Raw genomic sequence first — 16,008 nt, 5'->3', positions numbered from 1 at the left:
TTTTTTGTCAGAATTTGCCTCTAATAAGAACACTGGGTGAAAGACGGATGGTGTCCCCAGCTCCTCTTCAACACACTGCACACCTCTGCACACTGAAGCCTAACTTTCCTTGGCTTCCAAGCAGTTCCAAGACTAGCATCGTTTAAAAAAAAAAAAAAAACGTAGGCCTGCATTTCTACAGCCAGGCTAGCCAGGTCAAGTGAATTTGTGTTAAAAGCCTCATGCCAAAGACTCAAACAGCTGTCTGTTTGCCTGTCCACTGCTGAGCCTTAATCGCCTCCCATAAGTGTCCTTGGCCCATTGAAAGACAATTTATTTGGTTATTTTTTAAAGAAATTGTTTTTTAAAAAATGTTTCATTGGAACACAGTAAAATGTTAAATACAAGATAAAAGCAACCTGCGATAACGTTGCCCGTGACCATGACTGCTCTCCCCTTTAGCCTGAGGGCTGAGGGGATTAGAAAGGCAAAAACATGGGCTCCAGGCACTACCCAAGCCTAGAAGTGGCAGTGAGAAAGCAACCGGTGCTTCCGACCACAAGCTCAGCAGGCATTAGCTTAGCAGCTACAGATATGACCTTCGACCAAAACAGCCCGAGCACAAAGACGCATTCGTTTGACTACACGCGGAAAAGTATCGCTCCTAAACCTCCTCCTGAGCTTCCGACAGTGATGCCCAACAGCCAAACGCGCCCGTCATTTCCTACAATGGCTGTGATAGCCGAGGGCAGAAAGCAGACCCACCTCCTGCCTTGGGCAGGACTAAGAGCGGCGTAATCGCGCTCCTCTTAGTCATCCCAGATTACACCATCCTCTCCTGGGCCAGGTAAACAGAAAACTGTGCCGCTTGAATTTTCACACGGCTGTGAAACAACAAGCAGGAGCCTTTATCTTGGCCGGTCACCAGACTGTGAATCCAAAGCTGAGTACCATTCACCATTAATAGGAACTGTCAACAAATTGCCGCAATAAAAAAAGAAATAAAATTTTTTTTAAAAAGAGTACAATTCTATGGGCTGAATGGTATAGCAAGTGCAGACTATGATTCTTTAAAAAAGGAATTCTCGCAACTGTAATTATACTGGATTTTTTTATTTTAAACATACATTTAAGTGATAATAAAGCAATCAAAGTGATTGATGTGATTTACAAAATGCATCCGAGGTTCGGTAGGTAAATCATCTCTTCCTTGGTGACACTGAGGGATTTGACCAAGTCCAAGGTTGCCAGATGCCTGTGAAGACTTCACAAAATATTGCAGATCTGCAATCTTCCACTGATATAGGGAAAATTTCTCAATTTATGTGATCGTTTCCCATTGATGCACAACTGAACATACCGTCCTTTAGATAGCTCTGCTTCCACCGGTCAGCTAGACACACCACAGGGTTCTTATGCTCATGTGATAAATGTAAGGAACACACAAAAAATTGCTCCATGCCTTCCTGCTCAAAATTCTTCACAAAGATGCCACAGTTCACAGAGCTTTACCCGCAGAGTTAAAAGGATAGGAAGTCACAGCATTTTCATCCACCTTCCACAAAACCACATGGATTTAAGCTGCCAATTGAAATGAAACAGTAGTACAGTATCGGTAAATATACCCAGATGGTATCTGCAGAGAACTGCGAAAATGTGGGGGATCCTCTGGGGTTTAGCAGTAACCTTTTCCTTTTATTTGCAATGTCTGGCTCCCGCCTAATATTCAAAAAGTATTACAGAAGTTGAAAGCCGACAGACAGCCAATACTCACTACATTAAATAAATAAAAACCCCGGCAAACATTATATTAAGTAGGCCTATATCTGTTGACCTATGCATTTCTGCATATGTACATGTGTGCAACATACAATACTCTGAACATGTAGTGTGTGGAAATGACACCACTCATTACTTACATAGTATTTAGCCAAAAAATAATTTAAATAAGCGGTCTGTGGCAAACTTCTTCTTGATGACGATGAACACAAACGATTAAAAAAGACTGTTGTTCATTAGTGAGGATGAAATTTTCTTTATTGAGGCCGGCAGCCTCCCTCACACAGGTCTATAAAGTCAGGTACGACTGACTGAAATATACTGTAGGTCTAGTTCTTGGCCTTTGCCAACCTTTAATAGACAAAAACAGTGCTAAATTGTGTAGGCTAGTATTTTTAGCAGCTTAAAGAAGAATAATGCAATTTGCAAGATAATTTACAAATGTTGGAAATCAACATCTAAACATTTCCCCCCCCAAAATGTTAAGGCTATACAGATGCACCAAATATCTTCTGTTGAGGAAGGAATTTTCTTCTATGGATTTTGAAATGGCAACATTTAGGCTCAAAAAATATTAATTTATTTGCATTGTGAGGGATTCTTTGCTGTGCTTTCGTAAGGAAGAGCAGAGGCAGTTGTCATTACGTTGAGGCCTGGACTGCTCTCAGGGACCAGTAGTAAACCACACCAACCTGTGGTGGATTGTGCATCCCACAGTTATTAATGGCCTTGTCCCACAGTACTGAGATGGAGGCTTTCTAGAGGGCACTTGCAAGAAACAATAGCATAACCAGTAACAGACCTACACCAAAGCAGACTGCTCCCAAGACAACCACACAAACTTAAATGGTAACAGACTACGAGAGTTCAAATGTACGATACCAATATCCACTTCATTCATTTTTCCAATATCTGGTTTCACATTAAGCTTACAGTATATTTCTTCCTTATCCTCAAATATTTAAAATGCATTCATAATTGGCAAATGACAAAATTATGCAGCGCTATGAACAAAAGAAAAATAAATAAATAATCATACACGCTACTAGAAGAGAATCGTGACAGGAAAACCCACAAAAACAGTGTTCTTTTTGTGTACTGTTTATTCTACCCTCACTTCAAAGGGCCCACGAGGACAGGGTCCTCTTTGTGTGATATCTGCGACACTCAGAAAATGTTTTGAGGAGGGGCGTATCTACCATACGTGTAATCACGATATTACGCATAAGACTAAGTGAGATATTGAACGGCTGAAATAAAGAAGGGTCCTGTTGTGAGGTTACTGGGTTCTGTACCAAGGCCTTTGTGAGAGACAATGCTTCTATTTATTCCTCTAAGTGCGTTACAGTAAGATGCATCTGGAAATTTCAGGGGAAAATAAAGCATCAAATTAACCTTACATCACTGGATAGTGAATAAAATCAAGGAACCTACAAGTATAGCACCAAATGTTTTAGGAGCAATGCCTCTGTGTACATTTTTTCCCCCAAAAACAGAGTTCCTGCTTGTCATGCATGAGCTGAACTTGACCTTGCCTCTAAGCCTCTGATGTTCTGCAGGAGGTTAAGCTGCATCCACAGGCAAAGAGCATCAACATCAAAGACTGGAATGCAGAGACTACACTACCAACTAAATTTAAAACCTGCAATCACTGAAATCTAGGCCTACATTCTCTGATCCAGGATCAGGGTTTGCCTTTTAGGTTAAAACGGAGAAGTGTTGGATATGCACTGGGGAAACCTTTTCTTAGATCAACGCCCTTAATCTGAGATGCAATATGAATACGAGCCCTGAATTTAAAGCATGGCTCCCATTCCTTTAAAGTAGTCAGTAGCCCACCCTAGCATTCGATCCAGAGGAGAGTCGGATTTGTCTCGGCAAGGCCAACCGGTGAAGTGAGCATGTGCACCTAGGTTGTGTTAACTAATCAGCCCAGGTGTGTGTGCTCACCACCTACAGGCATGGCTGAGACAAATACAACTCTCCACTGGACAGAATGCTGCTCCTACATTCTTTAAAGCCTCAAATACAACCCCCAAAAGAACACATGGATCAATCACTCTTTACAACCATCCCATTAAAGCAGTGAAAGCTCGATACAATTACACAGTTGATAAAAAGTGTAGAATGACAAATTATATTGTTCTATGAACATTCCAATTTTTAAAAAAAAATTTTTTACACACTCACACTTACTGACCTCTGGCTGAAGTGCAGTATTGTCAGCAGCATTCCACACCTGCTGGCATGACTTTCAGTCATGTTTTTTCACTAGTGTGGTCCCCTAGAAGAGGAATTCGCTCCCCACTACAGTCAGTTCAATTCCATTTTATTCGCATAGAAATTTTCAGACACACAAATATGTTTTACAGAGGAAATGGAAAGGAAAATTTAGCAAAAACTAGGCCTGAACCCCCAAAAAGCGAGCAATTGAGGTCAAAAATAACTCCAGAGTAGAAAGATAAACACTAAAACGATGCCGAAAAAAAATTTCCGCAATGGGAAGAAATCTAAGGAGGAACCCGGCTATAGAGGCGGAGCTCATCCTCCACCGGCCAGCCTGGTGTAATAGTAAACATAAAACAAATAATAACATAAATGTCAACAGTTTGTCTTCTGCTAAAGACTGTAACCCCATCTGTGTAAACTGCATCTTGGCTCACCTAATGCTGAACCCAGAGCATTTATGATGGGTTTATTAGCTCAACCTCTGCTACATATGACTCTATATCCTCTAAAGCATTTGCTACTTAAAGTACCGCCTTCTCTATCTCATGCGCCTGTTATGGCACTTACCATGCTGTAGATTTATAATGTCTAGCGGCTACCACCACACTCAGTTGTAACACACAGGATTTTCAGCTCTGCTCTTTGTCTAAACATTTATGTATGGACTTTTTCACTCGTAAGATGGGTGTTGGCTAAATGTCAAAATGCAATTGCTGAGCTCTGTGTGAGAGAGAACTTTTTTTAGACATAGGTAGGCTACATAGAATATGTAACTTGTTCATGGATTCCAAGAAAACAGTAACAGCCCTGCCCATCCTCATCTATAACAAAATTTTGCTATTTGTATCAAAACTTAAATTTACATCAACTTCACCTAGTCCAACTGAAGGTGGATCGTTTGGGTTGACAGTGCTACAATAGCTACTGGGAGTAAAAACAGTATGATTCTTTAGTGATTTTTGCGTATAAATTCCTGAATCACACCAGGCAGATGCACCACTGGAGCAGAACAGAAGGATGACTAATTTAAAAAATGGCACACAAATTGCATCATGGGTGACTATTTTTTTCCAGAGCACCAAAAATGGAAGATGACAAAACCCATCATCTCATCACAGCATGGTGGTTACACATGACAGTTTAGTATGGATTCGTTTTCTATAACAAAAATACCTGGTAACTCTCGTCCTCCTCGATAGGAGCTACACAGTGTCAGAATATCCGAACAGGACTGATGAGCATGGGCGACAAGAAAGCTGAGTCACCAGCTGTCGGAGCAAAAGCCCCAGAAAGGCCCTCGGCTAACTTCAGGCAGCGATGGTCAGTTAGTTTTCCAGTAGGTATGCTGACTGTTCTGTTTCATCTAACTGTTCAATATTCAAACACGCAGTTATGCTACACTGGACGCAGTAGTACAAGGGACAAATAGAGCACTCCAGCAAGACGTGAAGTTCCGTTGTTTGGAAAGAATCGCACGAGCAAGGAGACATGGTGAACCAGAGCGCAAGGTGCCCGATGCACACTACAGCTTGGGTTACCGGCTATACCACCCTTGCCCTTAACATACGTGGCTAAGTGCTACTGTAAACGAGTATTCCTGTCTTTGAACAACACAAGGGTGGCAGGGAAAGGGCATTCTTAAAAGTCTTGGCCACCAACACCATGGCAGGAAGCTCACCCCTATTCCTCCAGAGGTAAGAGTCCACTACTTGCCAATTAGCTGTAGCAGCAGCATGAGCAGTTGGCCTTAACAGCCACATGCACCAATATAGAGGCTGCCTTTTTTTATGTCACACAAAATTTCCCAAAAGGAAACAGGTTCTTGTTTCAAAGGATTCCATAGTTGAAAGAAAACAATACAGAAATCGCATAGATTGTCTGGAATTTCTAAAGCTTGGCGTATACAAAGTGTGACGAAACAATGACCAGGAGAGAGTGTAACTCTTTTTTCTGGTTTCTTTGATGACGGTGACATGATCTCATAATTGTCTTTTGTGGATAGCAACAACCACCCTGAGCAATATTCCATTACGGACTGATTCAGTCTGTCTCAACATGCGTCTCCTGCAAACCATCCAATATACAGTAACACCCCCATGTGAGTCCTCTTCCTTTCATCTCTACTAATGACTGAATGTACCTTACAAGGTCACACTTCCTCAATTAAATGTCCTAGACAGTACTATCCAATGGTAGCCCCTGAAGCGTATTCTGGTGACGCACTAATGAGCTCCATGTGTCTCAATGAGAGCCCTAGGTGCCGGTTACTACCAATATGCGCTTCCACAAATCACTATGTTTCCACGCATTAGCTGCTGCCATTCCTCTGTGCTTCCATAGACACAATATAGATTAAAGACAAATGACATTAAAACACATTCTCCAACTCCAGTCCTTGAAGTTCAGGCACTGATAATATAAATCCTTTCCAAGAAATCATGCACCATAAGGCTGGACTCTGGAAAACAGACCACTCTTCTGCATTTTCTATTATTATTATTATTCCATTCCATAACAATGCATTGAGATATGCGGTTATGGTTTTATTCAAGTTGCCTATCACAGGAGCCCTGGGCATGCAATAAGCATTAGACTTAGCCAACATGAATTTGATACATTACTGAATAACACAACCATAATATCACCAGCAGTGCAAGCTAAACATTCCCAGTTGTGTTTTATCGAATGAGTCTAACTGGCTAGACCTACATGAGATAAGATACACTTTATTAAACCCTGTTGGGTAATTTGTCCTCAGCATTTGACCCATCCTAGTTACTTAGGGGCACTGGGCAGACACAGTGTAGTGACCGAAGAACTCCAGGTCTGGGGCCAGTGCCTTGGTCAAAGACAATGGCAGGAGTATACCTGTCCTCATATGCAAGTCTTTCAGTGTGGGAGGAAACTTGTCCAATGAATGACAAAAACTTCCTATACTACACTATATAGCCTACAATGAATATACGCCTATAGTTAGCCTACCAGAATAATTACCAATATATATACACTTTAAATAGGACTTGGTGTGGTGAATTACTGTATACGCAACTCTAATTTGAACCATTTAAAAATTAATTACAGCCATTTGATGTCGAATCCATCTCACTTCCATTCTATAATCGAATAACGACTAGGCCGTGCAAAAAAACACAACAGAAACAGTGAGCACAATTAGAATTCGCGTCGGATCTAGCCCAGAGCAATCAAAGCGCACTCCGCTTCACCCTTCTCTGTAACCTTGGAAACACGATCTGTTCATAAAGAACAGTCACGCCAGTGCCGGGGACATCGAAATGTGTATTATCACAACCGGAGCGTGGTGTTATAACGATATCGAGATGTTTAATTCTGTTGCTCATGAGAAATCTTTCAGTGTCTACCTTCACTAAAATACAGCAATTACCAGTAGTCTCTGCTTCGATGCATTTAGTATAGCAAAAGAAATCTGCCTCTGCTTTACCCTCAAATAAATTAATGACCCTGGAGGGAAAACGTAGGCTAGCTTATGTAGCCCAATTTGTCGCTTTTCTGTTAAATCGGCCATTGTCCTAAAAAGAAAAAAATGAGACATGTTCGAATGTCTCTCTACATATAATAACGAGCTACACAGAATTCAACCTCAAAATTCAAGTAGCTGGACAATTCCGGCTAGCAAGGTAACTTTTTTGTTAGCAGTTTGTAAAGCCCCATTGACTAACTTACAGCTTGCTAATGTTTGCCAATACCATTGCATATGAAACTAGCCACTTACTCTTCAGCGCCGTGATGAGCATATTCCCATCTTTGATAAGTTCTTTTATGAATTTGTTCGTACGATCCAACTCAATTTCATGACATTTCAGGCGTTCCCTGAAATCAGGGCTATCCAAAAAAGAATCGCTGAACTCCAGTGTAGGCAGCCCCATTGTACCGACAAGTAAACTAAAAGAAAACCAGCGATCTCCCAACACAGTTAGATTCTTGCAGTCTTATTGACATGAAACTTGTTTTAAGCCAACCAATGTATTATATTTTAGAAAATCCTCCGTCAGTGCTGGTGTTGTCGCCTTACAGCTGAAGCCAATGAAACTTTTCGTTTTTACTGTCTTGCCTTGTACTTCCGGCAGTTTAGTTAGCCTACTCTCATTCTCAACTCCTTCAAGTTGAGCAAACTGACCGAGTACCTACTATAAGTGACAGTGTGACTCCTGCTGGCTATTTAAAAAATAACGCCACCTGAAGCAATGTTTTGTTTGTCGACTTTCTGGCGTGACAAAAAGTGCATTGATTTAATCGGAGTGGTGAAAATCCTATTTGGGGCCTGTTTATACATAGCCTCTGTTAACAACAGAAATATTCAGAACAACAAGGAGAAACAATAACCCTTGATTATACCGTGACCAGTATTTAGGCTAAAATATGGACAGTTGATGCTGAATTTTGCATGTTTGCCGGGACAGAAGACGGCGTTTCTGAATTTCTCCGTTGGCTGTAGCCTACCTTGAGAGGATTCTCTCTGAGGTGTCCTCAATGTTAAATAAATAAATAAATAAATACCTTTCCTCCAGACTGCCAATTTGATGATGTACACTGAAGTAAAAAGTCACATTGTCAGAGACTTGGTAATTATAACCTACAGAAACTACGGTATTTTCTTCTAAGGAGGCTAGCCAGAATAACTTAAAGATGCAGACTGGCAATAATTTTCTTTTCTTCCATGCAATGATGTATAATTCGCAGAAAGTACAAATGCAATACAAATTACAAAATGTTCACTGTAAAAGTGGCAACAATTAGCCTAATAGGCCTACACATTGAAGTGATGACGCAGTTATATTAGCCTATGTAATTATGTTAAAGTCAATACTGAGAGAGCAAACATAAACATCGATCAGAATCATAAAAATAATTTGAATAAGCCAATTCATCTTCAAGTACATTTTCCTATTTTCAATGTCGAGGGACAATCGTTATCAATATAGCCTACTGTACAACAGCTTACAATCGGATGGGCAACTGCTTAATTACGTGAATTAATTCCGAAAAAACAAAGCAAAACAAGATGTAAACGTGCCATTCGTACTAATTTGTATTGGCAGTGAAAAAGTATATTGTGCATCCCTACTCTCAAGGCAAAACATCAGCAAATAACACTTTTGTCTATGTATTCTGCAGACACAATATCTGAGTACAGTTGGTGGAAAGGACTTGGGGGATGGAGTCCGTCGGGTCATGATGGCGACTGCCACGCACCATGTATGGAGCAACTACAGCCTTCACGGAAAGAAGGGGAAGAAGCCTCTCAAGAAAATGACATTATACAATTTCATATTACGTAAGAAATAATTGTTTTTACAAAATAACCAAGTTGTTATTTCTTTGTCTTTTGTTGTATGTTCATGACAAATCCATTGAAACCATTACCTTTATTGATAACTTTATGAAGGGGCAGTTATGGCCTCCAGGCCGAAAGATACAATGTTGGACGTGGCTGTCCAGGTGCAGGAGACATTGAAGCATGCCCCTGCCCGATGTAAAAAGGTATGTGAATTCAGGGTTTATTTTATTTCTCCTATCCAGTGAAACAACATACTTCCAATGAAATGATGTAACTTTTGCCTTTTTACCCCATGTAATTTTAAATGCAAACCCTGAGCTAAAAGTATTTTTACAACCATTTCAGTGGATATGTTTTTAGGTACCTACAGAAGCTCCAGCCCCTCTGTCGATCTCTCCAACAGATGAGGATCTTTAACCAACTTCAATCCATAAATGTTGCCGGACTCCATCCTTGATTTTGGGACAGTGAAAAAGCACTAAAGTTGTTTATGGATCCGCTGCTCCTAAGTAATTAGAATGGGTTGTATGTAGAGAACGCATATCACTGTATGTACACTGTATATGCACTTAACAAATAAAGCCTTCTTTGTCATGGTTCCGTGTTCCTGTCTGTTTCCCTTGTTGGGCCGCCAGATGGCGGCACTTCTGTTTTGTGTCCTGCTTGTACCCTGTGTAATTGTATGATTGTCTTCAATTGTTCAATTATTGGTTCCTGGTTGTCTCGTTTTCCCTTCCCTCTCTGTGGCCTGATTGTTCATGGTGCCCTCCTGTGTCTCGTCAGTGTCTGTTCTATTTAAGTTCCTTCTTCCTTGACTCAGGTGCTGGATCCTTGGTTGTGTTTGGTCGCTCATGTTCCTGCCTTGTGTGTTCCCTGCCATGTTCTGTGTTCCATGCGCTTTTGGATTTTTGGTTTTCCTGTGTTCCCTGTGTTTCTGAAGTTTTCCTTTGTTTTGAAAAGTTGCCCTGCGAGGCCTTTTGTTCCCTTTTTGTTCTTACCTTTTGGAGTTTGAGTTTTTCCCCCTCTGCATTTGGGTCCTAACCCCCCACGCACCCTGACATTCTTATCGGTATTATCTAAGAAACAAAATTTGTTTCTTACTGAATAATGTTCAGTTTTAAAGCACTTGTTTTTAGTTCTTGTTGGTGCTACAGAAATTCAGTAATGTTGCATGTGATGGTTTTTAACTTCCCTTAAAACAAAGGTCATACCAAATGGGAGTTTATTTGGTGATTGATTTTTTTCCAAGTTGCTTGAACATTACTTGGAATAAAAAGAGAAGTTACCGCAAGTTATCCATATACATTTCTCACTAATGTTAGATTTACATTGCCAGTTGCTGAATCACGAAAATTTCATCTCTTGCAGGGTTGTTGATGACAAGTCAAAGGTGAGTGACTGCTGGATTCTTAAAAATTAACTTAGAGTAGATCACCCAAAAGTGAAATTGAGCCATTTTTGCTCATTTCCATTGCTTGTGCCCATTCCCAAGCTTTGCATTGACTGCTTCTGTCTTCCGCACCTTATAATGCACACTGGATTCCTGCACTTGAGGTCATTCCTTGCTCCCCAACCCCTTGTGTACAACATACAACTACATAGTTAGCTCAGCATCCAATGCCACTCAATGTTAAGTGTTGGGTGTGGGTTGCCCTGCATCAGTTAGTTTTGTATTGTTTGTCATTGTCAAAGCACAATTACAATTTTAGCCTGCTGTGTGTTACTCAATTCATTTTTCTTTCTTGGTCCAATTTCATATCCTTTCAGCTCCCACACATGGCCTTATGACTGTTGCCCCAGTGAAGAACCCGAGGTCCAGCCTTCCCCACTCAAGACATGCCTGAGCCAAGAGTGACTGCACGGGAGGCCTGTGACTTTGGGCAGTGTGATTTGGAACTGTATAGTACATAAGACTCTATTGAGCTCTTATAACCATATTAAATAGCTAACGTGGAAAGCATTTTTGAAAATTAAGTAACATGAAAAAAATGAATGTGACATGTCTTTAAGGGTGATTGCAAGCCCTTAAAGTCTTAAATTGTCTTAAGTTTATTTATGTTCATAAAATTGTCTGACATCATGACAGTTGAATATATCATGGTGTATTTATCTGTGGTTACAATGTGTTGGTATTTGAATGGTAAAAGCCTGCAATGTGTCCTTTTCTTGGACCAAAATAAACATTTGGACAAATGTCAGTGTTGTCATTTTAGATAACTGTAAAAATTAAATTGTAAAAGAGTACAACTTGCCTGTGCTTACTTGTGTGGAAAACTGTCTTAAATGTTATTCTAAGAAACATTTAAAATGTCTAAAGCCTTAAATTTAACTTGCTAATGCCTGCAGAAAGCCTAGTTTAATATGTGGGGGATCCTAACTGAAATGTGGTTCACCGCTTGAAAAAGACAAAAATACTCAACACTGTTATAATGTTGAAATCATTGGTCCTGAAACTACAACAAAGGAAGACAATGTATATTTTATTGACAAGTAGTTTTAGGTGTTTTAATTTAGTTATTGTGCACTTCAATCTGTTGACAAAGAAATTGTAATGCCATCATTTTATCAGAAAAATACTAGGGAGGATGTAGTCATGATATTCTGTCTATGTAGCAGTTGATGCTTATGATAGTGGTGGAAGTGATTATGGTAATGAGGTACTGTATATTATACTAGCACATGCTTTGGGGGACCTGCTATGGACATTGCACTAGTGGAAGTCACCCTTTTTGTTTTTGTATCTAGTTTTGTATGTTTGTCTCATCTTCTGTACCATAATTATGCTTGCTGCAGCACATATTGCCTACCTAGAAATGTAACTTGAACCTGATCTCAATGGTATTCTCAATGACAAAGGCTTTCTATTCTATTTGGGCTTGATGTGTACATTTTTTATTGCTTTTTATTGAGTGTCTTTGAAAATAAATTTTGAAGATATGAATTACAGAAGCAATGGCATTTCATTGGTAGGATAGAATGGAGATCAAAATTACAACACCATTATATACCTTTTTTTAATACACAAAATCTAAATGGTTTAGTAAGTAACCAATCAGCAATGTTGTGGAAAGGTAAATAACGTAATAAAGACGTTTAAACAACGTGTCAGCGACGTAAATCTATAACATTACGACAGATGGCTGCTTGGCAACGTAATCACAACGTCGGGGTAAGGTTGTCAAACGTAAAGTTGTAAGGACGCAATTGTTACGTATCCACAATGTTGTTTTGAGACGTCGCAGCGACGGGGGGCTGGTCTTATGTTTTTACGTTAATATTACGTAAATTGATACGTAAAGCGGACGTTATGAGACCAATAGAGGACGTTAATAGTACGTCGCCACGACCACATTGTTAGTACGGTAGTCTTTTCCCTTTCTTTAGCCATGATGGCTTGACCACACCTGCCCTGTGTTTCTTTAGTAAAAAAACCCACATAACCATAAGAACTGAGAATGTTGAAAGGTTTCATCCTTGGAAATGCGAAAGCGACAATGACTGACATTCACATTTTGTTGAGTGTCCAAGGAACATGGTTATAAATGTTGACTGACATTCTTGCTCAAAACTGCCCCTCCAGTGTGTAGCCTACTTGATTGCATACCCAGTCATGGTGATTAGTCTGTCTCCGTTCTGACCCAACGGCTTTAAATTTGCTGTAAAGAAAAGGTTGAATGGGTACCATTCTAAATACCAAAAAGACAAACCCACAAAGGCTCCAGATATTTACATGAGCCAGATTTTTTCAAAGGTTAATCATATTCAGATTAGTTTCCAAAATAACCTTCTTTTGTTTTTACAGATGTTGGAGCACCGCATTCCACTGTTCTCAGGAATAATCGTCAGCATCGTTCTGCCTTTCATTCCCTCATCTGATACCAACATCAACTGGTCCATTTGGACAGCTGCAAAGCGGTGCACTTCATGAGTCAGCAGTAATGCAGATTAAGTATGGGTAATGATACTATAGTGCTGGGGTATCAAACTCAAGACCTTAGGCCTGTTTCAAGAAGGAGGATTACTGAGTTAGCTTGATGCCAGCACTGAGTAAAATCCCAAATAAGGAACATGGACTGAAGTGAAAAGGGGCTATTCCAGGTTTTACTCAGTGTAGTTATCTAGGAAACTCAGTAAAACTTTGTGGTCTTACTTCGATCAGCAACTAATTAAAGGTCTTGAGAACAGGCTACATGGATTCTTCAGTCAATCAACAAAGTGGTGTGCAAACACATCAAAAAACAGCAGACACTGTGGCCCTGCAGGTCTGGAGCCTGATGCCTTAGCCATATGGGGTGATCATAAAGGACACATACAGGGTTTTCCCTAGGTTTTCAGAGGGCTTAGGCGCTCTCAACTATATTTTGTAACAGCGTTTTTTTTTTTTTTAATACGTGAAAAAACGCTTTGACCAGCGGTTTTCATCAGAAAAAGACGTTACGTGTGAACACAGCCCAACTTTGTTTAGCTACCAAGCCACGTTAGATACTAACGTTAGCTCAATCGAGGTATCTTTATATGTAACATCAACTAACTAGTATCGCTGGCTAACGTTGTCATAAAATCATAAAATTTTTCCCGAACATGAAAACTTGATTACTTGTTTACATTTTTGACAGATGTGGCTAGTGGGTAAATCGTTTCCGTCGCAGCACTTTCGACACAAGCAAAATCGGAAGCGCTATCCTAAAATTTCTTCTTACCGTGAAGAGTGCCTGACCCGCAACCATAGCAATGTGTTAACACGGCTGCACAATTATATCCAGAAATACCATCTTTGGGGAAAAAACGCTATATTCTGTAAATCCATTTAACCTACCATGCATAAAAACAAACGCTCATCAATCACCCACTTCTATTTATAATGCCATCATAGCGCGGAGTGTTTAAAACCATAAAGCCACCTCTCCGTTTTTTTTGTTTTGTTTGTTTTTTGTCAGCGCATCACCGTTATTTTTACACTAATTCTGATATGTCGCCTAAATGCCTTTTTACATTCATTCGGCTTAAGGCGCTCCGCAAAATCACTTAGGCGCTGCGCCTAAGCATTTCCATGGTAGAGAAAACCCTGACATAGGAACTGGAAAGAGATGGGCCTGGCAATGAAGCTGAGGAAGTAACAGGAAACAACCTTTACTGCACATCTTGAGGGCAAAAGAACTTGCTGCCCATTAAATTCAATGTAGAAAGCCAAGGTGATTTAACACATAAATAAAACCTTATCAGTTAATTTTTTGTGACCTTAAGTTGAATTAAGTGTTTGTGAAACAATGGTTGTTTTGGTCCAGAAGCTTTGAAAACTATTTATTAAAATTGACATATTTTATTACATACACTGCCTGCGAGGGAGGGGGGGGGGGGGAAGTGTGAAGACCAGACCGACCAAACAGGGGATCCGGTAACCACGAAAGCCGCGTTTCCACCAAAATTACCCGGAACTTTTAGTCCCAGGAACTACTTTTCAAGGAACTAAAAGGTTCCTTCAGCCCATGGTTGTCTGCGTTTCCACCGCGGTCTAAAGTCCCGCGAAGATTAGGCAAATTAGCCCACTGACGTATGAAAAAACGACGTTGTCGTCGGTCCATCTGTCCTATGATTTCTTCTGTAACCCCATACTACCACCGAAGTAGCCTACATTATTTTCTAATAACCGGGACAGCCCAGAGGGGTTTATTCCACTTATATACAACGGGTTACCAACAATGATTATATATGGTTACTTTTGTATTTATTATTATTATTTTTTTATCGATTTAATCACCTGGAATTGAAATATTCTTCTGCAGCCGTTTGGGCATATTTTACCGTTGTCAAGCAAAACTGTCGTTGGTAGTTGAACTTGGACCGTTGTTATGCAACAAATAGGATATAACAGGTCAATAGTCAGATTGTAACTGTTTTATATATCCTCTCAAACACATTCATTATGTTTTTATGCGAACATTCGCTTTCATGTCTTGACATCCGAAGCGACCGAATGCATTCACATTTATATGTATAACTTCCAGTTTGCTTTTACTGTATCACCAATGTGAATTACGCAGAACTACCGCATACCTCACATAACTGTATCAAACGTTTTGAGTCAATTACAACGGGCTAACAAAGAAAATCCGGAAGAAAATATTCAGCAACCAAATTAATCCGTTTGAATGTTTTGGTACGTAATATACTGTCCCAGCACGAATGCTTTTTATAAAAAAAAAAATTATAAAACGAATACTAAAGCAAGAAAAGAACAGAAGAGCACACGTTATAATTCCAAGACGTTGGCAGGCTATAACCAAAACTATAGCCGCGTTTCCACCAAAATTACCCGGAACTTTCAGTCCCAGGAACTACTTTACCAGGAACTAAAAGGTTCCTTCAGCCAATGGTTGTCTGCGTTTCCACCGGGGTCTAAAGTACCGCGAAGATTAGGCAAATTAGCCCACTGACGTTGTCGTCGGTCCATCTGTCATATGATTTCTTCTGTAACCCCATACTAATACCGAAGTAGCCTACATTATTTTCTAATAACCGGGACAGCCCGGAGGGGTTTATTCCACTTATATACAACGGGTTACCAACAATGACTATATATGGTTACTTTTGTATTTATTGATTTTCATATATCCTCTCAAACACATTCATTAACAGCAGAAAACATGCACACGTTGTAAACAATTTGCTGTTTTATTACTTTCTCGTCGTCAATTCCATATAGG

At 40.0% G+C, this 16,008-nt stretch overlaps 1 protein-coding gene and 1 long non-coding RNA gene across 3 annotated transcripts in view; one reads left to right on the top strand and one right to left on the bottom strand.

The window, feature by feature from the left end:
- arhgap42a (Rho GTPase activating protein 42a) overlaps nucleotides 1–8,130 on the bottom strand; it is a 92,703-nt gene extending 84,573 nt beyond the window's left edge. For both annotated transcript variants that reach the window (XM_064352105.1, XM_064352106.1), the window contains exon 1: nucleotides 7,739–8,130. In XM_064352105.1, coding sequence (XP_064208175.1) covers nucleotides 7,739–7,892 — 154 coding nt within the window. In that variant the 5' untranslated portion in view covers nucleotides 7,893–8,130. The remainder of the gene's footprint in view (nucleotides 1–7,738) is intronic.
- Nucleotides 8,131–9,146: 1,016 nt separating this feature from the next.
- Nucleotides 9,147–11,551, top strand: LOC135263749 (uncharacterized). The gene is made up of 4 exons (XR_010332534.1): nucleotides 9,147–9,301; nucleotides 9,413–9,507; nucleotides 9,665–10,694; nucleotides 11,072–11,551. It is a non-coding gene; the product is annotated as an uncharacterized LOC135263749 (long non-coding RNA).
- The last annotated feature ends 4,457 nt before the right edge of the window (nucleotides 11,552–16,008 follow it).

This window comes from Anguilla rostrata, chromosome 9, assembly GCF_018555375.3.
Source record: "Anguilla rostrata isolate EN2019 chromosome 9, ASM1855537v3, whole genome shotgun sequence".
NCBI classification, from domain to species: Eukaryota; Metazoa; Chordata; class Actinopteri; order Anguilliformes; family Anguillidae; genus Anguilla; species Anguilla rostrata.
Note: the sequence above shows the minus strand (reverse complement) of the source record. Positions and strands in the feature narration are given on the sequence as shown.